Below are 27,359 nucleotides of genomic sequence, written 5' to 3'. Positions count from 1 at the left end.
AATGTTTGGGTACCTTCATTCCTGAATATCAAGTAATAGGGCTCAACTCCATGTTACTTCTTGCAATAAGCACACAGAGCAGCTCACAAGAGACTGCTCACTATAGATGCTGAGCTCCTGAGAGTTCAAGGGGTGGGTGGGCTCAGGACTGTCCAGGGCTGAGAAGACTCTGTAAGCCAACTGTGTAGCTTAAGTCTTATCCTGGTTTTGAGCACATTTCAGTTCTGCTCCAAGTCCGCTTTGCTCCAATTCCGCGATGACAGACATATATTTGAACTCATTTGGTCTGAAGTTAAAGGTCTCCACTAACCCGTAGGTCTCTTTCCGATCAGTGGCATAGAAGAGCTGGACTTGGTTGGCAATGCACTGTGCCTCAACAACATTCTGAAAGGTAAAAAGAACAGTGAGGTCCTTTCCGGCCCAGGGCCACAACGCTCTGTGTCTGAGTCCTGTGGCAGGTGGGAGCCCTCACCCAGGAGCCACTGCTTCCAGAGATTCTCTGACTCCCTGACATCCCAAGTCTAGGTGAGGTGCCCCTTCTCTGTGTACCCAAGTTGCCCTATGCTTCCTATAACATAGTATGTATCATACTGTATTGTATCTATCCTTTTTCCCCTCTTTTTCTTTTCTGTCTATCTTCCCTTGTATGAATTCCTCAAAGTATGTGCTTGTTTTACATCCCTGCACATAGTGAAATCTGGTGAATGTTTGCTAACAAATTAATGCATAGGTTAAAAATTTCCCTCTTCATCCCGTTCCTTAGTAACTGTTAAGTATATCTCAAGGGGAAAAAAAGAGCAATAGTTACCCAGCTCCAAGAACCAGTTTGTGACTAAGTTTTTGACTAACCAGACATACTCCCCAAAAACACCTGTTCCTGATACCACCTCAGTCAGAAAACTAGTGCCAAAGCCAGCTGAGTAGTTTTACAACTTGTCCACAAATTCTGTGACACTCTTTCTTCCCTGAGATGGAGCCTTGTCTCTCTTTTCTTGAGTGTTGGCTATACTTAGTGACTTGCTTCTAACAAATGGACTATGGTGGAATGATGAAAATGACTTCTGCTAGTTCATCACAGAAGACATTGCAGCTTCTGTCCTGCTATCTCTCTTGACTCACTTGCTGTGGGGAAAGTCAGCTGCCATGTCATGAGGACATTCAAGCAGCCTACAGAGAAGCCTGTGTGGCAAGGGAATGAGGCCTCCTGCCAACAGCCATGCGAGTGGGGTCAGAGGTGGACGGTCAAACCCAATCAATCTTCAAACAACGGGAGCCCTAGCTAACATCTTGACAGCAACTTCATGACAGACTCTGAGGCAGAAGCACCCAGCTGTGCTGCTCTTGAACTCCTGACACATAGAAACTGTGAAGTAATAAATACTTGTTGTTTTAAGCCACTAAGTTTTGGAGTAGTAATTTGCTATACAGTCATTTCTAACTAATCCACCAGCAAAGCCCCAGGGGCCACCATCTCCAAAGCCTAGTAGCAGGGAAATGGTGACCAGACCACTCTACGTAACAGAAGTGGGGTCAGAACACAGGCTACACTCTTGAAACCTTACAAAAGAATTACCTCAAAAACTCTTACTTCTGTTTCCTGTACATTCTCTAGGTCTAGCTGATCAGAGGCACTTTATTCACGATTACGACGTTCACACAGCCAAAACCCAACCCCAAAAAGTAATGGAAAATTCCCACTAAAACTGTCAAAAGTGTACTATGTCTAGCTACAGAGTGATGACTACAGGTTTATAAAAACCACAGGCTGCTTCACCTCCATTCTCTCCCATGGGCCTTTCAGGTCATTTCTCACAAGCAGGGACTAACCTCTGAGACTGGATCTTCAATCAAAAGCCATTTTCCAAAATGCTGGATATTTTGAATTAATAGAATTTTAGAGCTGGAAGGGGCCTCAGAGTTCACCCAGTCCTCATTTGCTGGACCAGGAAAACTAGAGCAGAGGGGTCAGGGATGGGCCCAAGGTCACGTGACTAACAAGTGGCAGAGCCAGGACCCGAACTCTGGACTCCCAGGCTGGTACTTCCTCCACTTCACCCTTATACTATTCCTGGTGGGGCAAAATAATTAAGATCGATCAAGGTCGATAACTACTTCATCAATTTTACCTTCCTTATATTCAGACATGCCTCAAGAACAAACTGTTTCTAAAGCAAGGGTGTCATCTGAGGCAGGTATCCCCACTCTCTGAGGCCCTAAACCATACAGCCTCTGACAGTCAACTTTTATTTGTGGCTTAGGATGGTGGAGGTAAGGGTAATTTTACTTGTGTTCATTCTAGAACAAACTGCAGAGTCCCAGGGGCTCTGTGAAGGTGCCGCAGGTCCCCTCACCTTTCTCTCAGCTGTTATGTCCTAGGGCTTTATGTAACAAGATTTTATTTGGATAAAGGGCTCTGACCACTGGTTTGAAGAGCACTAGAATGGTGGGTGGAGAGTTAAGACACGGAGATATGTGCCAGTGTCTCTCATGGAGGGTTATGGAAAGCTCCCCTGCACCCCCCACTTCTGCCCACTTATTCGCCTCCTGACTTTTATTCTCTTAACTCTCAACATGACACATCATCTCTTCCCCTTTCAAGACCCAAGAAGAAAAACATTAATAATTCCCTATGTTGCTCAGCAAGGAGGTATATTAACAAACCTGATTCCTCCCTCTTTTCAATCTTCATAGCTAAAATCAAATTACCAAGTCTTGGCCATTTTATTCCGTATGTATTTCTGAGGTCATTCTCCTCCATCCCTCCTACCACTGCTCTAGTTTAGGTCTTTACTACCTCTTGCCCAGACTATTGAAACTATTCTAAATGGTCGCACTGAAAAAATATTTAGGAAGCAAATAATTAAGATTAATGGTCTCAAAATCCAATTCTTTATGGGTCAATCCCCATTCAAAATCCTCTAATGATCCTTTTGTGCTTTCAGGATAAAGCCAATCCTCTAAATACAACACACCAAACCTTCTTTTTTAATATACAAGTGACAGCAAACTGTAATACCCCAATTCATTTTATGCCTCCTGGCAATTACGTATTCTATTCCCATTGTCTGGAACATTCCCCTCCCCGCTTTACCCTGCTAAACTCCTGCTCCTGGATCTTTCCACTGGCATAGATATAGTATCATGTTTCTCTCATTTAAAACAAAAAACATTCTTAACCCCACTTCTTACGCCGATTCTCTTTCCCTTCACAGAAACATCCCTTGAAAGATGTGTTTATGCCTACTCTTTCTAATTTCTCTTCCCATCCTCTCTTAAATGTGCACCAATCATACATTTATCCTACCATTCCTTTGAAACTGCCCTTATAAAGGTCCCCAAATGACTTCCATGTTGTGAACTCTAGTAAATTCTCAGTCCTCATCTCATTTGCCCGATCAGCAAGCGAGATTTGGTTAGTTGAACACTCCTATTCCTTGAAACATTTTATCTTAGCTTCCAGGGCATCCTAACATCTTAGTTTTCCTCCTACCTCACTGACTCTTCCTTTTTAATCTTCTTTGCTAATGATTCCTCATCTCTCCAGGGCTCAGTTCTTAGACCTCTTCTCTTTTCTATCTTCATTAACTCCCTTGGTCATTTCATTCGGTCTCATGGCTTTAAATAACAATCTGCATGCTGACAATTCCCATATTTATCTCTCCAGCTGGGACCTCTCCCCTGAACTCCAGGCTCATAAACCTAACTTTCCTTGGATATCTAATAGGCATCTCAGATTTAATGTGCACAAAATTGAGCTCCTGATCTTCCTTCTAAACCTAGTCCTCCTGCAGTCTTGTCTGTCTCAGTTAATGGCAACTCCGTTCTTCTGGAGAGAACTTTGGGTGACTTCCAGTTGAATGTGATGGGTAAAAGGAAGAATGTGAGAAATGGGACTGAACATTTATAGGAATAATAGACAGGGAAGTAGAGTCTCAGTCAAGTCCTAGGCTTGGGGGCTTATTGCTAGTATGAGATACTAGCTGAGTACCATCATTTTTCCCTTCTTTGTATGTAGCTGGTAAGAGAGAGAGAGGAAAATTAAGTGGGTATTGTGATAAAAAACCTCAGGAGGAAGAGGCACTAAAGTGCCCACTATCTTGAGGACATCCTGAACTTAAACCCTGCCAGATAAATGACACTGAATGAGCGAAAACTAGACAAACAGGCTGAATGGTAATCATAAAACTGCTCCTGGCCCTGCATAAGCAGAGAACAAACACAATGGACATCATTACCAGGGGGCATATGGTCAATGCTCTATTCCAAGAAATGGGAAAAGGAAGAATGAAAATCACTATGTATGATGAATGCTGTACATGTGAATAGTGTGGAGGAAGATAAAAGATTAAGAACTATTCTAGACTTTGAACTCTTCTCTAAGAAGCCATTTACTTGTCCACGGTCTCTTCACTGAAACCCCTAGGGTCAGATGTGTCTTGGAGTCAGTTGTTGGATTTTAGAAAGGTAATAAGTGCAGACACCATACAAGCTTATTATGTAACTCCCCATAATCAAATACATTAATACTTCTCTAGTAAAATACATCAATATTTCACACCAAGTAGGATTAATAAGGACTATAAGCAGCCTCACATCAGTTTAAGTGAAGATTTAGCTATCAAATAAGTTCAAATCAGATAAGGTTTTGTGACCAAAGGAATTATGAAAAAACTCTGCTGTCAGAGTTTTGGACTTTCAAACTGTGAATAAATAAATGAGAATTTGTACCAATTTCAATTTGGAAGAGCTTGAGCAAGACAAGATTATTATCAGCTTAAATAAGAAACAGGTAAATAATGTAGGTCTCTGGAATTACACCTCTCGTGAGTTTTGGCAGAAGAATAATACTTTCAGGGCCATCAGGTAATTCCAAAAAGGCAAAAGTTGATTCTTACCAGAAATGTGGAATCCATTTCTGCTGTCATCAGTACTATGCCCTTTTCTTCCTTAAGTTCAGGGTAATGATATAAAACCAGCTGGCTGGCTGCAGCTTCCCCTCGGGTCTGAAAGGAGGAACACTTATCAAGGCTCAATAAGGTACCAGCACAACAAAACTGCAATTTCAGAGCAATAGAGAGTCTGGAAGAAATTCTGCCTCTTAACAGCCCCTTGGGTGGCTAGTGAGTTGGAGGACTTGTATGTGGGGGTGGTCAGGTCTGCCAAGGCACAGCGAAACTGACAGTTTGCACAGTGTTATTTGTGTCTTCAATTGAAAAAGGTTTGGCTTTTTTCCCAGAAAATGTTTACAGTAGGCAGTGAATCCTTCATCACGGCCATATATTTAAAAACAAAATGGCACAAGTAGCTACCAAATCAAGTTCTAAAGAAAGCAATATGCCTGTGTAATTGCCACTTTTATGGACTAGTGCATTTCACAGTTGAAATCTACTCCCCTTGGCTGGCTCTGAAGACCAAGCTCTTTTAAGCTGTAGCAAACAGCTGGAGAGTTTGCACATGGGCCAGATTTGTAATGTTCAGTTTTAAAATATAATCTGAGTGGGAGGTAGTGGGGAAAGAAGAATGGGAACATCATAATTTCATGAAGAATGGACAGGGCAGTGGTTACTAGACCTCAGTCCAGACTAGGAAGAGAGACTGGGTTCAAAGCTAAAGCCCTCACATAGTGTAGGAGGAAACAACTATACATTCAACAGAGTTCTGGGTTTCATCTTTAAAATTTCAGCAGAAGTCCTTTTAATTATCAATACCTAACTATTGCTAGGGTACTCTTAGTAGTTCAGCCTCTCAGTTCTGCCGAACATACTTCAAATATACTATCATTTTGATCATAATTATGTTTCTGGATCTTTTTACTATACTTGTATATGAGCTTCACGAGGGCAGGGACCCTCATAGATCCCCAAGCCCTAACACAGTTTCCAACACAAGAGCATAATGGCTAAGTTCAGAGACTTTGGAGTCAATAACCTGGAATCAATGAAACCCAGCTCTACCACTTATCAGCAGTGTGAACTAACTTCTCTACCCCCACTTCTTGTGTGTAAACAGAAATAATATTAGTAACTATCTCGAGATACGTGTGAGGATTAAATGACATAATGTATATAAAACATTTGGCACATAGTAAGTACATCAAATGTTGGTTATTACAGTATATGCCCAATAAATGATTATTGAATTACAGTAGTAAAGTGAAAGCTACCCCCTTATTCTTGTTCTTTTTTTTTTCTTTAACAAATCATATAATTTTTGGATGCAATCATAAGGGATAGTCATGAGCAAATCCTCATTCTATTTTGTGCTCCCTTTACCTCAACTTCAAAGCCGTTATAATACATTCCTGCTTTTGTCAGATTTGGCCTCCAAATATAGTATGTCAATCCTAGTGATGACCTCATTTAAAATAAATTATTTTTTTTGGAGGGCGGAGGTCATTAGGTCTATTTATTTATTATTAGGTTTTTTTTTTAAATGGAGGTACTGGGGATTGAACCCAGGACCTCATGCATGCTGAGCATGCATTCTACCACTTAAGTTATATCCTATCTCCCATTATTTAAAATATTTTTATTTTAAAAGCTTCAAATGCTTTGCTATAGATGTCTAGAGAAGAGTGAGGAGAGAGCCAGAAATAGTCAGAGAACGTGTTTTGGGGTCTTTCTAACTTCTAGGTATTGAGTAGGGCCTAAAAAGCTAGCCCAATGTACAAAGTATGACAATCAATCAATGCTACAGCAAATACTGCTGGGAGTTAGTACTTATTCTGTGTCCTCAAGCCTCAGCAAGGACTCATAGTCCCACAAAGGGGTAGGCCTCTTTCATCTAGGGGATGGGCACAAGCCACCTACCTGAATATTTATAAGTGCAGTGAAGTGGAGTTCAGTACCTGTCCACTGTCCGACAAAAAACTCATAACCTTCCCTTCTTGGTAGTGCACACAGAAACTGTGGGAAACAAATACAAAAGGAGACAGATGAACAAATAAAATCATTTGCTCTATGTCCAATCACCTGTGTCATTCACACCATTTCTTCAGTGTTTGGTTTTTAAAACTTTTTTAAATTATGTAATTCATATGTGATAACAAATACTCATACACTTCCCAAACCACTTAAGAAATAAAGCATCAGACATTCAGTCGAAACTCTCTCTGTAAATCCATTCTAATTCATTTCAGAGTAACAGCTAACCTGCATTTGGTGTCTGTCATTCCCTTTCAGAGTTTTATAATGTATAGGTATATATCCATAAACAAGTAACAGTACTGTTTCCATGTTTAAAAACTTAAATCTTATCAAACTGTATGTATAATTTTGCAACTCACTTTTTTAACTTCACATCATATTTCTGAGATTTATTCATGTTGATAAATATAACTCTTAATTCATTGTTTTCACTGTCCTATGGAATTCGACTCTAGAAATTTACCACAATTTTATTGATTCTTCTATAGATAAACTTTTGGGTCTTTTTCAATTTCTAAACTTTCTAATGCTGCTACATTAATTTTTGTTACAATTATTATAATCAATTCATATTTTATCATCTGAGGTTGATTCTGAAGCAAGGCTCTAACCACCAAGAAATAATTAGTTTATAATTAGCTTCATGCTCAAGATGAGTTGGGGAGCAGTGCTGGAGAACAGAATGGTGCCAGAACAAAACAAAGTATAATCAGCCCAATATGCATTAGTCATGGAATCGTCTCCTTACTGCCAACCACTCAGGCTCTGTTTTATTATTATTAGATGAGATAACCTCGGTGTCAACCTAATGGGGAAAAGTGTAAAAAAGCTTTATTGAAGTATATTTGAAATACAACAAGTTACACTTATTTAAAGTGTATAATTAGAATGGTTTTAATTATATATACTGTGAACCACTGCCAAAATCAGCATAATGAACAGATCTATTATCTCCAAAAGTTTCTCCAAAAATCCTTTTGTAATTCTTACCTTTCTCTCCCCAGTTGTTCCTAAGCAACCACTGATTTGGTTTCTGTCACTACCGATCAGTCTGCATTTTCTAGAGTTTTGTATAAAGGGAACCACCGAATCTATAATTTTTGGTTTGGCTTCTTTCACTCAGCATAATTGTTTTGTGATCTTTCTATGTTGGTGCATATATCAATAGTTCATTCCTCCTTATTGTTGAATCTTATTCCGTCATATATATATATATATATATATGTGTGTATATATATATATACACACACACACACACAAACACACACAATTTATTTATTTATCCACCTGTGACAGATTTGGATTTTTTCAGTATTTGGTTATTACAAATAAAGCTACTATGAACATTTGTGTACCAGTTACTGTACGAATATATGCTTTCTGTTCTCTTGGGAAAACATCCAGGAGTAGAATGGCTGGGCAGTATGGGAGGTAGATTAACCTCTTCTTTTTTTTAAGATTAACTTTTAAAGAAACTGCTAGACTCTTTTCTAAAGTGGCTGTACCTTTTACATTATTACCAGCAGTGTATGAGAGTTCCAGTTGCTTTGTACCCTTACTAACACTTGGTATGGTCAGTCTTTTTAACTTTAGTCATTTAAGTGGTATCTTACTGTAGTTTTAATTTGTATTCCCATTTATGACTAAGATGTTGAACATCTTTTCAGGTGCTTATCTTCCATTCCACTTCACTGATGAATTGTTTGAATCTTTTGCTTCATTTTTTAATTTAGTTGCCTGTCCTTGTAATAAGTTGTAACAGTTTTTAGAATACTCTAGATACAAGTCACTTGTTAATATATGTCTTGCAAGTATTTTTTCCTAGTGTGTGGCTTATCTTTCCATTTTCATAGCAATGTCTTTTGAAAAGTAGAAATTAAAAATGTTTTATTGTGGTAAAATATATAAAACATTACAGTTAAAATTAACCATTTTTTAATGCACAGTTCAGTGGCATTAAGTACATTCATACTGTTGTGAAACCATTAACACCATTCATCTCTGGAACTTTTTTCATCTTTCCAAACTGAAACTCCATAATCATTAAACAGTAACTCCCCACCCCACCTTCCCCGCATCCCCTGGCAACCACTGTTCTACTTTCTGTCTATGAGATTGTCTTTGAATTTGACTACTCTAGATACCTCATATAAGTGGAATCATACAGCATTTGTCCTTTTGTGACTGGTTTATTTCACTTAGCATAATGTCTTTAAGGTTCATGAATGCTGAATGTCAGAACTTCGTTCCTTTATATGGCTGAATAATATTCTATTGCATGTAGATAGCACATTTTGTTTATCCACTTATCTATCAGCGGATACTTGGGTTGCTTCTACCTTTTGGCTACTGTGACTATTGCTGCTATGAACACGGGCATACAAACAGAAAATTTTAATTTTGATGAAATCTAATTTTTTTTTCTTTTATAGTTTGTGCTTTTGGTGACATAGTTAAGAAATCTTTGCCAAACCAAGATCACTAAGATTCAATCTAAGATCATTTTTTCTAGAAGTTACATTTACATCTTTGATCTATCATGAGTTAATTTTTGGATACAGTGTGAGGTAAGAGTAGAGATTGTTTTTTTGTATATGGATATCCAAACTGTTTCCACGATTTGTTGAACATTTGTTGAAAAGATTATCCTTTCCCCATTTAATTACTATGGCACCTTCATTGAAAAACAATTGACCAGGCATATGTTGATTTATTTCTGAATTCTATATTCTGTTCCATTGATCTATTTGTCTAACTTTATGCTATTACCATACTGTCTTCATTAATGTAGCTTTATGAAATCATAGCCATCATATAACGTAAGTCCTCTAACTTTGTTTTTCTTTTTAAAAAGTGTTTTGTTATTCTAGGTCCAAATAAATTTTATCTAAATAAATTTTTCAATCAGTTTGTCAATTTCTCAAAACAAAACAAAACAAACAAAAGCCTGATTGGGATTACATTTTATCTAGAGATCAATTCAGAAAGAAATGACAGTAATATTGAGTCATCTAATCCATGAACATGGTATATCTCTCCATTTACTTAGATGTTTTTAATATTCTCTCAGCAATGTTTCAAAAAAACTTCTGAGAATCCCAGAAATTATTACAGACACCAAGTTAGCTGATCCACCTCACCTATTCCCTTTCTCTTAGGTCTCTGGCAGCCCATTACTTCAGCAAAAACTTCGTAACTCCTTTTAGGCATATATAATCCAGAAAGCATGGCCCAAACTGAAAAGAAACTGCCAATTAAACAGAAACTTAAAGGAGGTTGAAAAGATTAAGGTCTCAGGTATTCTCTCTAATATTCACTTATACTGATAGATTAGGATCAACATCAGAAAGGGCTGAGATGTTTCAGAGAACAAAAAAGCCAGAGACTTATTGGGCCAAACCCACATAATTTCATAAGGCTGAAAATCTCATTTATCAGTACAATCAACATGTGAGCATCTTTGTTAAATAACAGAGCATTATAACATGGTAAGATACTATGGAGTATGAAGAGATGGTTGGAAAACATCCTTGTTTGGCGCTACTAATAAGCAATTCTCATATGGTCACCAGAAACTTACTGTTGGACAAGACTGAGCCCGATTCCAGATCAAGTCAAACTTCTCTTTCTGTAGGTTAGAAAAGAAAAAAAATTCAAAAACAAGAAAACATAAGAGGCCACAATCACATTTAAATTCACAAAGACTGAACTAAAATACAACTAAAACAATGTCAAGTTCCATCATTTATAAATCTCTCTTATGACAGAGAGGATTTCCTATTCAATATCAGAATTACGTGTGAAGAATGGATACTCCAAATGTTCCAAACACTTTAGGGGACTCTGCCAAGTGTCAGAGACATCAGGTCATTAAGTCTGTCCAAGGGAGAGCTAAGAAGGCCTGTTCAAACAATGAGTCAGCATTAGAAATCTAAAATATCATGATCCGTTTGGCTGTTGAACTCATGAAAGGCAAAGGTATATATTTATAAGAGGGAGGGGGAAAAAAAAGATAGCAATGCTCTCACAACAACCAAAAGGCCTGGCTTTATTTTTCCATCTATAAGTTTTCCTCCTTAAACTTACACATGTAAGTTCAGTATATATTTGTGTATTTGATATGAACTTAACCTAAGCTATTTCCTCTTCAGAGAAGAACAATTAAAATAACCAGCTGATAACCCATTACACCAAATGTGTTCTTCTGGTAGAAGTCAGCAGGACATTAAACCAGAAGAAGTCAGCAGCATTCCTTTCCAGTCACAAATCTTAATGGTCAAGCAGTGGCCTGTGACTATCTCCAAGACAGCACTTTTGAGAAGGGAAAAAAACAAGACAATGCATCTTGCTAAGGGGAAATGCCAGAAAAAGACTAGGAGAAGGCTCCAAGTCAGCTCAGGTATAGGTCACTTATAGACAAAAAGGGAAGAAAGCTAGGCCAGAGGCCCTGTCCTCAATTCCAACAGCTTGGCTTGAAAACACCAAAAAGAAATAGAAGACATTTGGAATTGCTCAGCAACATAAACTTGTACCATACTCCCTTGTCAGAGACTTGACTCAAAGAGACATTTCTAAACCAGGAAGAGGAAAAACAAGAACCATAAATATACCATATGGAGCTTCCAATCTTTGGTGCTCAGGGCATAATAAAAAACCTCAGAGCTATAAATGTAAGTTCTCAAGAGGCAATAAACATAGGGAAAGTAAAGGCAACTGCCTGCTAAGGTTAGAGCCCTGAACTTCACCCTATAACACTTTGATTTTCCCCTCCAAACTACTTACAGGAATAACTGCGTAGACTGTATCTTTTGCTGCAAAATACTGCTGCCAGATCTGTACAAAAAAGAGAGGGTGTCGTGACATGTGGGTAATCTTTTCAACCTGCACCAAGAAGTGGTGACAGCTTTCATTGCTCAAAGTAATATGCCATTTGATAACAGGGAGAAAAACCCAACATAATGTTTTTATTACTAGTACATGATTACAAAAGAGATTTAATATCATCTACTCTTCTAGATGATTAAACTGTAACTCTTAATAACAAATTCCTGTCAGAGAAATGGATTTTAGGAAATTGTTAATCATTTCTCCTAAGATGTGCCTTGTGTATAATAGACAAGCTCTTCTTTTCATATTTTCTCTCTTCTCTCCCAAAACCCATACTGCCCAGCCAGCTGTGGGCTTTCTCAGAGTCAGGACATCAGTCACTCAGAACCCAGGGTCTGAAGTCAGGCAGATCTGGATGCAAATCCCAGCTCCTATCTTTTGCTGGCTATGCTACTTTGGGCAAATTACGGAGTGCAGTAACATCAATATAATCATCAATAAAATAACAATACCAACCTCATAGGATTATTGTGGAAACTAGTTACAATAATGTTTGAGCTTAGCACAACAGAATTACAATGCAAACCAGAGCCAAGGTGCTCTGAGGGCAACAAAGAGCACTAAACTCATGTTAGGGAACAAGCATCATAGGAAGGGAAGCTTTAAGCTGTATCCTAAAGAATGATGAGGAGTTAGCCAGGTGAACGGGGAGTCTGGGAAGATAAACAGGTAGGACAGAAGAGAAGAGACACACTCTAAGCAGAGAATGACAGCATTAGCAGAGGCACAGAAGGTGGGGAAGGCATCATTGCCAAGGTGACACCTGAGTGAGCTGGTGTTGAAGAATGGGTCACCCTCCTTTAGAGCTGCTCTGTCAACATTCCCGTTAAAATGGGGGGCCCCAACTGAAGATACTAATCAAAGTGGGATCTCACCAACACAAAGCACAGAATGACTATTACTTCCTAGGACCTGGGCAAATCACTTAATCAATGCAGCCTAAGGTTGCTCTGCCCTTTTTTTTTTAACATGTCAAATACTCTCCTTATTTTAAGGAGAGCATACCCTGCTTGTTTTTATTCAATTTATATTAGTATATCAATACTGAAATTTATGAGACTGATAGATTTTTTTCTAACATAGCTGACCTTGGTTACACAAAACTATTTTATATATATATATTTTTATTGAAGTATAGTCAGTTTACAATGCTGTGTTAATTTCTGGTGTACAGCATAATGCTTCAGTCACACATAAACATACATATATTTGTTTCAAAAGTATTTAATGAACACAAATTTGTGTATAAAAATATAGGTCTAAATGATATTTGTCATATGATGATCAAGTCTCCTAGGCCTAACTTCTCTCTCCCCTAAAGCACATACTTGGTGTCCACTGTCTATTGGCATTTCTTCCCAAATGTAGTTTGAGGTCTCCTTGAGACTTTGCATTAAGCCTCTATTAACAGAAGTTAGACCTCTGCGCTATTCTCTTTTTTTGATTTGTGTCTGTCTTTCCACTAGGCTAAAACTCCCTGAGAGTAAGAGATTCTCTCATTTATTTCTATGTCTGGCACAGAGGCTGACATTTAATAGGTGTTCAACAAATGCAATAAATAAATTCAATAAATGTGAAATGAATGACACAGCACCCAAAGGAAACCCACAGCAATTGGCACAACTTTATGTAAGGGAATGTGATGCAGAGTCAAACAAACATGGTTTTGAGTCCTAGCTCGACCACTGAGTTACTTCACCTCTAGGTTACAGTTTCCTCAGTGTAAATTGGGAATAATAGCACCAACTTTACAAGGGGGTTATGAGAATATAATGAAATAATGCACATAAAGCATTAAGCACAGTATCTGACACACAGTACACTATCTTTATTGTTATTTTGATTCTCTCAATATAACAAAAATACAATTCATGGAACTATAAGGAATATCAATAAATAGCTTATTATAGTCTAATTAGAGAGAAAAGAATCAGATGTGAAAATGTAAATAGCAATGCAAATCAAGATATACAGAATAACTAAACAAGATCATAAGTGCTTGGAAGGAAGGTGTCCAGGAAGCTTCCTACAGAATGTCCTATAGTAATGGAAGACTCTGAATGTCAGACAAAGGAATATGGAAGTCACAAAACATTTAACAGCATGCTACTAACGAAGTATTTATTTTTACTCATTTATTTAAAAACATAAATATAGCACTTACTCTGTGCCAGGCACTGTTATAAGTACTTAACAAATATGAACTTGTTCAATTCCCCAAATAACTCCATGAGGTAAGTACTATTGTTATATCCACTTTACAGATAGGGAAACTGAGGCCCAGAGAGGTCAACTAACTTATCAAAGTCATTCAGCTAAGGAGACAGAGCTAGGACTTAAAACTGGCAGTTTGGTACTAGACTGTGTGTTCCTAACAAACATACTATGCGAAGCAGAACTTTAGGAAGATTCAACTGGGTAGAATATGATAGGGAGATTGGGAGGGGGGAAATGAGAGCAAGGAAACCTATTTAGAAAGGTAGTACAGACATCCAGGTATAGAGTAGTGATAATTTTAAATAAAGATGTGGACAAGAGGAATGACAAAGAAAGGGGAAATTAAGTTGATTAGATATACAGGAGTGAGTCCCCGAAGAACAAGTTTTCTTATGCACTATCTTTCATGTAATACATCACTTTTGCTTTCAATGACTGCCTTTCATTTTGGCTAGAAAGAGATGTCAGGAAATGTATGCTTCTTTCTACTCTCAGATTTGGTTCACGGAGCATACATTTTCATAAAGTATACCAACTCATTTTCATTCACTACCTGTTTTATTTCTTCTGCAGTTTTGTCTTTTACCATCTCAATGTTAAAGATTGAACTGAGAGTCTGAAAGAGAAAATAAAAGGCAATTAACAACCATAATTAAAAAAAATAAAACAGCTTAACTCTATCTGTAAGTGTTGCTGGAGGCAACCTGCAGGACAGTAAAGCAGATCTTCAATAAATGGAGAATGAGTACAAGAAAACCCGCATGCGCAGAGAAGGCAGCCCTCAAGCCCAGGCAGGTTTTCACAGTTCTTTTTCCAGGGAGTACCTACAGGTACTTTCCAAATGCTTCACGCTCAGAAATCAGCACTGCAACACTTTGTAGCTGGTAAGAGGAGACAGTCTGGTTGTTACCTTTAACTGCTATTCTACCAGGAGTGAGTGGCTCATTTGCAAATTAAATGACAGAGTGAACATGTTTTTATTTGATTTTTTAAAATTATGTCCTACAGAAAGGAAGGGTGTCACTACCTTTCCTGCACATCTTCTCTAGCACCCCCAGGACTCACACATGCTAGGAGTCATATCAAAGTCATAACAAAAACAAAACAAAGTCATAACAAAAATTCATAGAACTACTTCCCATTTCCACAGTCACAAAATCACTGAGTCACAGTAAATATGTTCAAATTTGCAGCCTCTTGTTCCATATGACTTCAGACTTGGATATTTAATTAGAAACCTACCTTATCCTTAGTGAATCCTCTGCTCATAGGCTGTTTCCCCAATGTGTCTGTCTGAAATACATGATGGCACAGGATATTAACCTCTACTTGAATTCTTAAGCAAAAGACCACCCAGCTAGGTGAAGTGCTCAATATCTCATTTAGTGATGCTGCATCTAAAAACTCAATTCTCTCCACTCAATACAGCAAATGTACACATTGTTTTACAAGTTATTGTTTGTGAGACAACTTTTCTTTGACTGGTTCTGAGATACAGAGATGAGAAAGGAGTTCCTTATGAGTAACCACCATCTACTAGTACCGAGAGTCCTTTCCATCCCTGTCACTGTGGATGGGTTCCTTCCCAGAATGAGCCTGCTTAGGTTTCTGTGCTCTGCTCCCCAGTGAGCCACAGAGGAGGTAAGAAATGGAAGGATGTATTTCCCAAGCTGCTTCTTATCCGTGGCAGCACTTCTGAAGGCAGGCATCCTCAACAGACTGTTGGGTCTTTTCTAGTACTCAGTCTTGATATTCCCTCCCTCAAATTAGACTCCCTCTCAGAACAGGCCAAGAACAACTAAAAGTGAATATTTTCTCTCCTAGCCCACTCTCAGATAAAGGCCATGGCCAGGAAGTCTTATTTTAAGTTATTTCTGACAGTAGGGATGGGCTGTTCTGAGTCTTCCATTTTCAGTTTCTCAGCTCACAACTATGCCTTGCAGAGAGAACAATCTATAGCTGGGATTCTGAAGCTGAAAAACACTTTCTGCATAAAGCTCTGTTTTTCATTACTCTATGCTTTAATGAATCCAAACCTTTCATAAATGATGTCCATAGAACCAGTGTCCACAAATTAGACAAAAGCCTAGTACAGAAAAACCTACTGGATATACCCTGGTCTTTTTGCTTACATCCTTATACATTGGCAAAATCCTAATGCAGTCTTCGTTTCATATGAAAACGGCCCCTCAAAAGAACTGACTTCATTTTTATACATTCACCTTCAGGTGCTATGTGAAAAAAGAACAAAACAAGCAAAGCCCTCCATGTGCACTGCCTTCAACATGTCAGTCACTAAGCCCAGTGTATTCTTTTTCCACAATGTCTCTCCTATCCATTCTTCATTTCCATTTTTACTTACAGAAATAAAAAAATAAAGCTTCAAGTATAAGCTTTATTGCATTTTACCTAAGATATCATGGATCTTAAGAAGCATCATTATTTTATGTATTGGAAGGTGATGCCAATTAAATGATAACACAATACTTTGATATCACATCAATTTGAAAACAACTTCAGAGATGTTGAAATGTAAAAAAAAAAGTGGGCTTTTAGAACAACTGAAAAATATTTAAAATTATAGTTGAAACTATGTGCCAAAAGTCTCAAGAATAATTAATAAAATATTTAAATGGATACTTTACTGCTCTAGTACAGATGCTGTGGAAATCTGTGGGTACTTGTTTGTTTTTTGTTATCACAACAATTGGATGGTTACACTAGAAGTTATGGGAGGGCCAGTGGTACCAAATGAGCTGCAATTTTGTAGATGAATTCTACACAGTGAAGAATTTTCCCTCATCCTGTACAACTTTTTAATGTCTAGCCAGACATCCTTGTAGGGGAAAAAGCTCATTATAATTGGGCCTAGAATCCAACTCTGTTTTGCCTTGCTTTCTTTCTTCCTTCTTTTAAAAACAGTTTTAATAAATACTAAATTTTTCAGAAATACAACTACTATATAACTTGAGAGGAGACTGTACATTGTGTAATCTCATGAGGGTCCAGGACAACAACACTGCTTACAGTTTGGGAGTTTTTATAATTACCAACACAACATCCCTGTACCAGTTAGCATTTGCTGCTTATGTAATCATCGTGATTTCACATATAGGTGAACTCACAAGTTGTGAAATCAATTTAGTGGATTGTGACCAAAGTCTTTTAAAAAATGAAAATAAAAAGACTGCACTGCATGTAGTAAAAGTAAGCATTGTTCTGTAAAAATTTTGTTTCAGTTATAATCATATACGGATGTGTGTAATGAATTATAATATAAAAGATATTTCTTAATGTGGGTCATGGTCAAACAGTTTGAGAAGCACTGTATTAGATTAATTTTCCTATACAGTTGTCCCTTGGTATCAGTGAGGGATTGGTTCTAGGACCCCTGACTATACCAGAATCTGGATGCTGAAGTTCCTTATATAAAATGGTGTGGTGTTTGCATATAACCTATGTACATCTTTCCAGACGCTTTAAATCATTTCTAGATTATTTATGATACCTAATACGATGTAAATGCTATGTAAATAGTTGTAAGTACAATAAATACTATGTAAATAGGTGCCTGCCAGTGGCAAACTCTTTAAGTTTTGCTTTTTGGAACTTTCTAGAGTTTTTATTCCCTGAAAATTTTCTACCCGAGGTTGGCTGAATCCAGATGCAGAATCTGTGGATGCGGATTCTGCAGATAGGGAGGGCTGACTGTACAGTTTTCAATGTGCCTTTCCCCAGCTGATTCTTGCTTAAGGAGAATAAGCGCTAATATGTATTAAGCACTTTTTGCTCCCTGACTCCTACCACCCACTGTCATGTGTGTCTTGCCTTGACCACTCGACTGTACCCCTGGGAGCAGAGACTACCCTTTTCATCCCCTTATATCCCCACCATGACCACAGTACCTTGCCAGGAAGAGCAGAATACCATTTATGGGTGGAGACTGAGCTGAGTAGAGAGGGTCCATGTTCAGTTTATCCAGCTGACCCCTCAATAAGCCTACTCCCTGGATAAGGGTCAGGGGTGGAGATGCAGATCACTGGTGAGCCAACAGCACAAAAAGGGGGTCTTACCTTCTGTTCCACACATTTGATAAAATCACCTTGCTTGGAGTGCCCCACAGGCTGCTTCCGAAACTCACTGCGCTTTTCTAGTCGGGACTCAAACGCAGCTGGATCAGACCTGAGCAAACGTAAACCAAAGGTTAAGCCACCAGGGCCATTTTGGATGTTAAAATAACAAAGTAACATGTTTTACTTCCACAGAGAGAGGACACAGGCATTCAGAGGCTGAAGGATTTGTCTTCACTTAGGCCTGAGGACAGGCATACAAACCAAGAAAGCAGAAAAAGAAATCCACTTATTCAAATAGTGTTAATCTTCAAGGGGCCTGTGTAACATTCTTCTCCTGCAGGATACTCCCTAGGATGACACAGGGCTTGGTCCCTCAGGTACTTTGATTCTGGGAACTTGGAAATTGAATCCTTAAAATGGGAAGGGTACTCTGGACATCTTGCTGGGTCACCTCCTTAGGCAGGAATCCTGGGTGACAAGCTTGTACTGGAACACATCTAGTTCGAAGACATCTCCCCTCCCTTCCTGACCAGGGTAAATCTGTTTATTCAGATCGGGGCGATTCAGAGGCTTCAGGTAGCCTATTTTGCAGAAGATTTAGCACCTGAGTTCTTCCTGGCCCTCTGTCCGAAGAACTTGCTCCTGCAGATGCAACACCAGAATTTATCCTTTATGTCAAAATGGGGGTGGGTCTTCAGGCCTGAAGTCCAGGTTGGGGCTGCCACCTGTTAAGACTGCTCCAGGCTGTGTAGCTGACAGTATTTGGCTGCTACACTTTGGTGAAGACATCATCCAGGGACTCCAGCTCCTGGGCCATGAAACCTATAGTGTCATGGGTGAGCTCTGCAGGATCCAAGGCCATCTTGGTCAACCCTCTCATAGAGTCCTTCTTGATCAAGGCAGGGTAGGGCACTCCTTTGCCATACAACTCCTTTCTAGAGGTGACATCAAACACTACTTACTTCACTGCCACGTACTTGGGCAGATCTTCCTCCCCTCCATTGTGGGCCAGCTCCTTGATGAAGAATTGCATCCCACTTGGCAGGGTGTGGCGCCTCCTTGGCCAGGGCTCTAAGTACCAGGACCAAGTCCAGGACCAAGGTCAGTGCTGCCAGCAGCAACGGCGGCTCCTGGACCTGCCACGTGAGCGGATGGAGACGGCAAGGGTGGCCTAGGCAGCAGAGTCCCGTGAACTCCCAACTTGGACATCTTTTATTATTAAGATGTTTCAAGTCTAAGTCTAACTGTATCTTTCACCCCTCAAGGAACAAGAGAAAATGTCTAATTCTTTTTATTAGAGTATCTGAAAACTGCACTTACATCATCTCCTGAGTTTCTCTTCTCTAGGTTAAATTTCCTCAGTTTTTTTGGTCCTTCTTCACATATGTGATTTGTAAATCTTTCCTTACTGTGGACTACCTTGTTTGTGCACAGTCTGGATACAGTGGGCCTAAAGCTAGATCAAATCCTCCCAACTCACCAGTACAGTGTGTGAGGCAAAAACTCAGATACTGGACTGGAATGGGGCAGCAGGGCACACAGCCTTGTCCTGCTGTTGGCTCACACTGAGCTTGTGGCTAGTGCTCCAAGAGCCCAGGTTTCAGTGAGTGTGCCCCATCACTCACCAGACAGGACTGTAATTCCTTTTAAAACATCTCATGATATCCTGTCCTGTTTGATCCTGGGCCCCATGGCCAGGCTCTGTCTTGCCTCTTCCCTTAACTTGGCCTAGGTTCTACTGACCCTTTTTTTTGGTCCTGCTTTCATTTCATCTCTCCTTTTTCTTCTGCCTCCTGTTTTCTTTTTTGTAGCCACACAGGTTTCCCTCCCATCTCATTCAGTTTCCTCTAGGACTTATCCCTTCCTCTCTCCTTTTCACTCATTCAACAAAATTTACTTGTTATCTCTTAGCTGTTGGTTAACTTGCTGGGCTTAGGGGATACAGAAATAAATCAGAAAAATGTCCCTAATTCAAGGAGCTTATCATCTGGTGGGACAGAAAGACATGCAAACAAGTACATTAGAGTGCTACAGGTATTATGATGAAAATCTGATCAAATATTCCCAAATGGCTGAGATGATTTCATGCCTCTGTACCTCTGTTTATGCTGTTGCTCCTCTTACCTGGAACATCATCCTCCAATATCAGTCCTTTATTCCTTCATGCTAGACCACAGAACTCAAAAAGTTTTGATATTAGATAAAGCAAGGGAGACTGGCAGGGACTAGAGCATGAGGGCCTTGTATGGAGTACTAAAGATGTGGACATCACCCAGGGGTCTGGGGTGCCTTGGAAAGCCACTTTTCAGGAGACAGGAGTATGTGTAAATGTTGACAGAAATGATCTAGTTGGGGAGGAAAATGAAACCAGTCTTTCATTTGCTTGTGAATAAGAATGAACAGGAGCTGGGAAGTATTCAGAGTATGAGTGGACCACTCTTCTGAGATGCTTGTCTGTGAAAGGGGACAATGAGAAAAGGCTGGAGGAGAAGGTAGGTCAAGAAAAGGTTTTTAAGATGACAAATACTTGAGTATAACTGAATGCTGTCATAAGGAGAGCAAAAATATTCATTTAGTTTATCATTCTTTCAAAGAAAGATCACTATACTAGTAGTGAGATGGATTGGGGATGGAGAGGTCCAAGACTGGAAGTGAGGAAGACTAGTTAGAGAATGATTGCAATAGTCTAGGTGAAGATGATGCAGTAAATTAAGGCTGTGGCAGTAGAGATGGGATAGAACCCCAAGAAGTTACAGCCCTCAGTCTTAGGTTTCCTTTCATAAGACAACTGCCTGCCCACCCTGCCTGATTCTCTCCCTTTAATTTTCCCTTTTTAACTCCTTCAGCTCTTCCCACTTAAACTCTTCAGATCAAATAAGGCCCCCAATACCCACCTCAACCCCCTCTAATCTCCAAGTCCTTCCCTCTGGAAGGTGAAGGGTAGTATCAGGAATCCTGGATTCCAAGTCAGACAAATCCCAACCAGCTATGTGATCTTTGGCAGGTCTCTTATGCTCTCTGATCCTCAGTTTCCTCATCTTAATAACAGGGTTCAATTGAGAGCCAACCGTGACACTATTAACCTTTGATGCCCTGCTCCCACCCCAATCTCCTTTCCTAGGAGTCTGGGAACCCGAGTTCCAGGACAGGCCTCAGCTGACTCAATATGTGACCTTCAGCAAGTCAAGTCCTTTCTCTGGAAGGCTTCATTTTCCTATTTCCATAATGAGAACAGGTCTCTCTGAGCTGCCTGCCTCTTAAGGGCTGCCGTAAGAGTCGACCTCAGCGTTTTGAGAACGAAAGCAGAAAGAAAAACTGAAGCTTCTCAGAGACTCCTGGCTCTCACACTAGCTGTGTGATCTTAGGCAGGTGACCATGCCTCTCTGAGCCTAGATACCCATCTGTAGAATGGGGACAGAAACAGTGGTCCTCTGAGAGAGCTGCTGGAAGGAGTGAAAGTGCCAGATGCAGATACACCAGAAGCGCGGGCCGCGCACCGCCCCTCCACCCCGCCCGCCGCCGCCGCCGCCGCCGCCGGCTGGGCCCGCACCTGCGCAGCTGCTGAATCTTGTCGCGGTAGCGGTCGTAGAAGGGGTTGGCCTCGAGCTCGGCCCCAGCCCCGCTGTCGTCGGCGCCCCCCGTGGGCCGGCCAGAGCTGCGGCGCACGGGGAACACGCGCAGCTGCGCAGGTGACACGAGCCCCAGGCCCAGGGCGCGGCTGCGCACCGCGCACAGGCCCCGGTAGAGGCCGGCCACCTGTAGGACGGCCGGGCCCGCGCCACCCGCTGCAGCCACCACCGCAGCCATGGCCGCCCCCGCCTCCCCCTCCCCGGGCGAGTCGGCCTCGGCCGGTGGCTCGCGCGCACGCTCCATCGCCCTCCGGGTCCGCCGCGCCCGCGCTGTGGCAGCGAGGTTCCGTGCGCCCAAGGTTCCGGGCTCCGGGGAAGGGCGCGGTGCCGAGCAGGGGCTCGCCGCTCCCGCCCCGCCCCCGGCTCCCGCCCCGCGTGCTCTGCGGCTCTAGCGCCCCCGGCCGCCTGCTCCCGGAGCCTGCCCGCATTCACGCTCCCCAGCCCTGGACCAGCGGCCTCTGCGCGCCCAGTCTCCTCCTGAAAGTTGCCTGGCCCTGCTGGTCCTCACCGAGTTTGCTTCCTTTTAAATTCTCTAAGCACTCGCTCAAGTAATAGTCCTTCAGCAGGCTTCATCAGCTGTACTCCACAGCAGCAGCTTCTCTTTCCTGACCCTTTTTTACGTACAGGACAGTATCTGCTTCATACCATGTGAGGCCGGTTTTTATCCCCATGTTAGAGAAGAGGAAACTGAGGCTGAGAGTCATTAAGAGACTTGTCCAAGGGCTGAATTCTTTCCAAGATGCCAGCTGTCTTCGAAGCTTTGTTTTCCTCTGCTTCCTGACATCCACCTTGAATTCCAGCCAAACTGAACTACTCTTCTCTCCAAAGAGACACCTGGATTCGTCCTTGACAAGTCTTTGTTTGGGATAAAGCACCTGGAATGCTCTCTCTCCCTCTCCACCCGATGCTACCATCTTCTTCACCCTCCGAGCCAGGTGTGAGTGAGCTCCTGGGGTCAAGGACAGTGACGTCAACATCTGTACCTCATCTGCTCCCAGCACAGGGCCACCCTGGAGCAGGCTCTCTGTGATGGCACTAATCAGTCTGCCTTCATGAAAGTCTTCCTATCTGGGTCTTACCTGATAGAAACTCCTCTTGAATGATGGACCTCTCAGAGGCAAGGACAGAGCCTTCAACTCTGCTCAGTCCAACCTACAGTTAGGGAGATGGCCTTAGGCCCTGTGCTGGGAGTAGTGTGGTGAGCTGTAAGACTAGTAAGTCTTTTAAGTATGCCAGCCTGTATCTGCCTTAGCATCATTGTACTGGCTGATGCCTTTGCACATTGCTCATCATTTAGGGCTCAGTTCACAAGTCAGCACCTCAAAGGGACTTTTCCTTTCTTCCTTCCTTCCTTCCCTCCCACCTTCCTTCCTTCCTTCCTTCCTTCCTTCCTTCCTTCCTTCCTTCCTTCCTTCCTTCCTTCCTTCGTTCCTTCTTTCCCTTTCTTCTTTCCCTCCTTTCTTCCTTTCTTTCTCTCTCCCTCCCTTTTTCTTCCTTTCTTATGGAGGTGTTGGGGACTAAATCCAGGACCTCATTCATGCTAAACATGCACTCTACCACTGAGCTATACCCTCCCCAAAGGTACTTTTCTTGATGCATGCCCCCCTCCCTCTATATTCTTTATCTAACTACCTTATTTTATTTTCTTCATAGCAGCTGTGACTATCTGAACTTCTTAGATATTTATTTCCTTGTTTACATTAATTCATGGCACTTACACTAGTGGGGTGAAACACAAATAAAGAAATATATATATTTATATATAAAATATATATATATATAAAATGTTAGGTTTGATACATGTTGTGCAGAAAATAAAGTGGGCTAAGAAACACAGAGAGAAGGGGACACTTGAGTAGAGACCTGAAGGAAATGGTGTGTATGGATATCTGGGGGAAGAGCCTTCCAGATAGAGGGATATTGCTTGCCCTGCTTGTGGAACAGGAAGGAAGTTATTGTGCCAAGAAGGCATGGGGAGGGGAGTTAGATGGCTCACGTCTTTGGAAGCTTTGGTAAGGACTTTGGTTTTACTTTTTATTTTTTTTATTTTTAAAAATTTTAAATTGAAGTACAGTCAATTACAATGTGTCAATCTCTGGTATATAGCACAATGAAGGACTTCGGTTTTAAATCTGAGTGAGATGGGGAGTCCCTGTAGGTTTTGAGTAGAGAAGTGCCACTATGTATGTATGTATGTATGTATGTATGTGCATACTCTGTGTGTGTGTATATATATAGTTGAAGTATAGTCAATTTAGAGAAGTGCCACTTTAAAAAAGACTCATTCTGACTGCTGGTGGAAGATAGGACATGGGGAACAAGGATGGAAATTCTCCCAAGGGTGATTAATTTGTCTTGGTTCATGTGAGACTTTCCTGGTTTTAGCATCGAAAGTCCTGTGTCCTGGAAACCCCCTCAGTCCCAGGCAAACGGGCATGCTTGGTCACTCTACAGGGAGACCAAGTGAGAGACGGTGGTACTTAGACTAAAATGGCAGTAATGGAAAAGTGGTCAGATTCTGGGAATGTTTTGAAAGCAAAGCCTAAAGGTTGTGCTGATGGAGTAAATGTGGGAGTGAGAGAATGAAGGGCGTTAAGGATGACTGTCAGCTTTTTGGCCTGAAGAGGTGGCAGGAGAGAGTTGCCATGTACAGAGAGGAGGAAAAGGCTGGAATAGGTTTTGGAAGATGGATGATCAGTTTGGTTTTTGACGTGGTAGTTCGAGATAACTTAATAGACTGGCAAGGAGGGGCATCAACCAGGCTTTGTGGGTGTATGAGCCTCAAGTTCTGAGGAACAGTCTGGGCTGTAGGTAAAGCTGACAGTTGTCAGTGTAGATATTTGAAGCCACGAGTCTGGGTGAGATCACTGAGGAATGGAAAGTAGACAGGGGGCCAAGGACTGAGCCCTAGGGCACCTGACATTTAGAGGTCATGGAAGAGGAGAAACTAGCAAAGGAGACTGAAAAGCAGGAGGCAGTGAGGCAGAGCCAGTGAGGAGAGCCCAGCGTAAGTGCAATTGGAGAGAAATCTGTGCTAAACAATGCCCTGAGCCACATGCTGGGGGCTTAAAGAGGGAAATAAGTAAATGATGCCAACAAGCCGAGTTAGGCCTAGAGGTACAACCTACAGGGAGGCTGATTTGGGCTTAATTAGGGAAGGGCTTTCTAACTGAGCTGCCCATAAACGGAGCAAGCTGCCTTGGGAGGTGTGAGCAAGTCCCTGACCCAAGCGAGTCTCCAGGGATTAGTGCTGGGTAAGAGAGAGCCACCTTGAGGGCTCAAGTATCTGACAGGATTTGGACTAGACAAGTGCCTTCCAACTGGAGATGGTGTGATTCTGGGAAGCCAGCTGAAACAACTGTTTGTCACAGAGTAGAGGGGGCTGAGCTAAGCCTTGAAGGATAAGCAGGTGTTCAGTGCGGGGAACAGTTGGGGAGGCACTCCTAGGTGGAAGAACAATGTGAGCAAAAGTGCAGAGATGTGAATAAGCAGGGTCTGTAAGGGAATCTGGCCTGGTCAGATGGGAAAGGTGTGTGAAGGATGGGGAGGAAGGTGAGGCTGGAAAGAGATATAGGGCCAGATGGTGGGGAGCTCCCATAGGGCCTGATGCCTGGGAAACACTTGCTAACACTGGTTGAAGGAAGGTAATGGAACAGAAGAGAGATTATAAGAGCCAAGGAAGGAGGCATTGACCATATAGTTCCCTTGAGTGGGTTGACTCCTGACAACTTGGCCATAGATGACTTGAGGTGCTCCCTACCCCAGTCCCCAACAGGGACAGGTATCCATTAACTGTCCCTTAAAGCTAAGTGACAAGATAAGCCCTTTACTGGGGGCTGCTCTGTGGGTCAGGGGTAGGGGGCTGACAGTTCAGAGGGTGAGTCAGTCCCTGGTAGAAGCAGCAGAGATGCACTGTGCTCAGGAGATACCACTGATGGAGTCCCTTTCCATTAGCCTTCCCAAGCGCTGCCCCTAGATGCTCAGTGCTCAGAACTCAGTGACCAGCCTTTAGGGAACAATGGGGACTGGGCATTCTGGGGACTCCTATTGGCCAGACAGATGGGTAGGTGAGCTTCCTCTCCCCAGAGCCATTGGCTGGGTACCAAGGCTTGACTTCATGGATTCCCAACAGGAGGACCTCAGCCTCTCTGATGGTAAATGCCCCCCTAATCCCCACCCCTTGCTTTGTGCTCTTAGGCTTGAGGGCAGACACGCAGGGAAGATCTTTTGCATGGATGGCGTGATGGCTGCCTGCATGGAGGAGTGCTAAGACTTAGGGCATGGGTTCCTCTCGAAAACTACGGATTTCTTGAGGGCAGAGGCCATGTCTCTCTGCTCACCCAAGGTGGGTACTATGAATCCCCCAGGACCATCATAGTGAACAGCCAGAAGTGTGGTGGAATGGGGTGGGACACTGGTCAACTGGTAAACTTACTTTCTCGATGAGCTTTGCCTTTAGAGAGGCTTCTCAGTCTGATGGATTGGATGCATCCAGGGTTGCGAGCCAGAGGCTTGATTAAGCCTGGGCAGGTCGTGCCTCTCCAGACCTAGCTTTCCTTTCTGTGAAGGGCTAGAAGTGGCCTCTTAAGCTCCCTGGAAATCCTGCTTTGACTGAATAAAAGAATGATGAGGCTAGTCAATGAGGAGAAAAGGAAGGAATGGAGAGAGTGGCCAAGTGGATGGAACGATTGATGAACGGGTTAGGAGGGGAATGAGAAAGAGCACAAGTCCCAAGCTAGAGCTATCAGCCAGCTCGCTTTCTTCTTTCTTCTTTCTCCTTGCCTTCCTTAGTGTGGGTGTCACTGTACTTTGGATTCCTGGGGCTGTGTTCTTTGGTAGCCGGCAGCTGCATTCTCTTCCTGCACTGGAGGAAGAACCTGCGGCGGGAAGAGCGTGCCCAGGAGTGGGTGGAGGTGATGAGAGCTGCTACGTTCACCTACAGCCCGCTGCTGTACTGGATTAACAAGCGACGGCACTATGGCATGGACACAGTCATCAACACGGGCCCTCCCCCTGCTGCCACCAAGACTGAGACGGACGCTCAGAATCCAGACCATCTGTGGGAGTTGGACACCCCTGAGAACAGGGACCATGCTGCCCAAGACAGTAGCCCCAAGGTGGAGGCCCCCATCCCCTCACTACCTGAAGTGCAGCTGGTCCCACAGCAGCCCCTAACTTCCCCAATGCCACGGCCCCAGGCCAGCTCCCCACTCCCAATTCCCACCTTTCAGGAGGTGCCCTTTGTCCTCTCCCTGTGTAACCTACCCCCGATGCTCAACCACTCGGTCTCCTACCCTTTGGCCACCTGTCCTGAAAGGAACATCCACTTCCAGTCTCTCCCCACGCTGGCCCAGGGGGACCACTGCTTAAATGCCAGGTCGTTTACTTCAGAATTGTAGCCTCCTCTCACTGAGGATGGGAGCTGGAGGTATCGGGGGGCAGAGCAGGAAACAGAGCTGACCTCAGAAAGGTGGTATTGACAAAGAGGCCAGGGCCCATCTGGATGTCACATAATAAAAGATTAAAAAAGTCCAAGGCTTCCTTGTGTTTCACTTATGGTTAGGAGGGTAGTGTCTGATGGAGGCAAGCTGCAGGTCACCGAGTCTCACCAACCCAATGGGAACTGT

At 42.1% G+C, this 27,359-nt stretch overlaps 2 protein-coding genes across 4 annotated transcripts; one reads left to right on the top strand and one right to left on the bottom strand.

Annotated features, from left to right (window-relative positions):
- ATPAF1 (ATP synthase mitochondrial F1 complex assembly factor 1) lies at nucleotides 1-22,048 on the bottom strand. Of its 2 annotated transcripts, none has more exons than XM_072974505.1 (9): nucleotides 21,654-22,048; nucleotides 18,104-18,212; nucleotides 15,273-15,323; nucleotides 14,584-14,646; nucleotides 11,709-11,759; nucleotides 10,507-10,554; nucleotides 6,810-6,905; nucleotides 4,896-5,003; nucleotides 1-384 (listed from the first exon to the last, which is right to left on the bottom strand). In XM_072974505.1, exons 1-9 carry the CDS (start codon nucleotides 21,974-21,976, stop codon nucleotides 190-192), a joined length of 1,044 nt encoding a protein of 347 aa, XP_072830606.1. In that variant the 5' UTR covers nucleotides 21,977-22,048; the 3' UTR covers nucleotides 1-189. The 2 variants fall into 2 exon arrangements, with proteins under 2 accessions (XP_072830606.1, XP_072830607.1); XM_072974506.1 differs by lacking the exon at nucleotides 21,654-22,048 and adding an exon at nucleotides 19,066-19,192.
- Nucleotides 22,049-25,779: 3,731 nt separating this feature from the next.
- Nucleotides 25,780-27,263, top strand: TEX38 (testis expressed 38). 2 transcript variants are annotated; one of them, XM_072975790.1, is made up of 2 exons: nucleotides 25,780-25,886; nucleotides 26,524-27,263. In XM_072975790.1, the coding sequence occupies exons 1-2, from the start codon at nucleotides 25,850-25,852 to the stop codon at nucleotides 27,129-27,131; spliced, it is 645 nt and encodes a 214-aa protein (XP_072831891.1). In that variant the 5' UTR covers nucleotides 25,780-25,849; the 3' UTR covers nucleotides 27,132-27,263. The 2 variants fall into 2 exon arrangements, with proteins under 2 accessions (XP_072831891.1, XP_031540081.2); XM_031684221.2 differs by lacking the exon at nucleotides 25,780-25,886 and adding an exon at nucleotides 25,916-26,077.
- Nucleotides 27,264-27,359: the final 96 nt, after the last annotated feature.

The sequence above is a fragment of the Vicugna pacos genome, chromosome 13 (assembly GCF_048564905.1).
Source record: "Vicugna pacos chromosome 13, VicPac4, whole genome shotgun sequence".
Taxonomy (NCBI): domain Eukaryota; kingdom Metazoa; phylum Chordata; class Mammalia; order Artiodactyla; family Camelidae; genus Vicugna; species Vicugna pacos.
The sequence above is the reverse complement of the archived record's forward strand: the minus strand, read 5'-3'. Positions and strand labels throughout refer to the sequence as shown.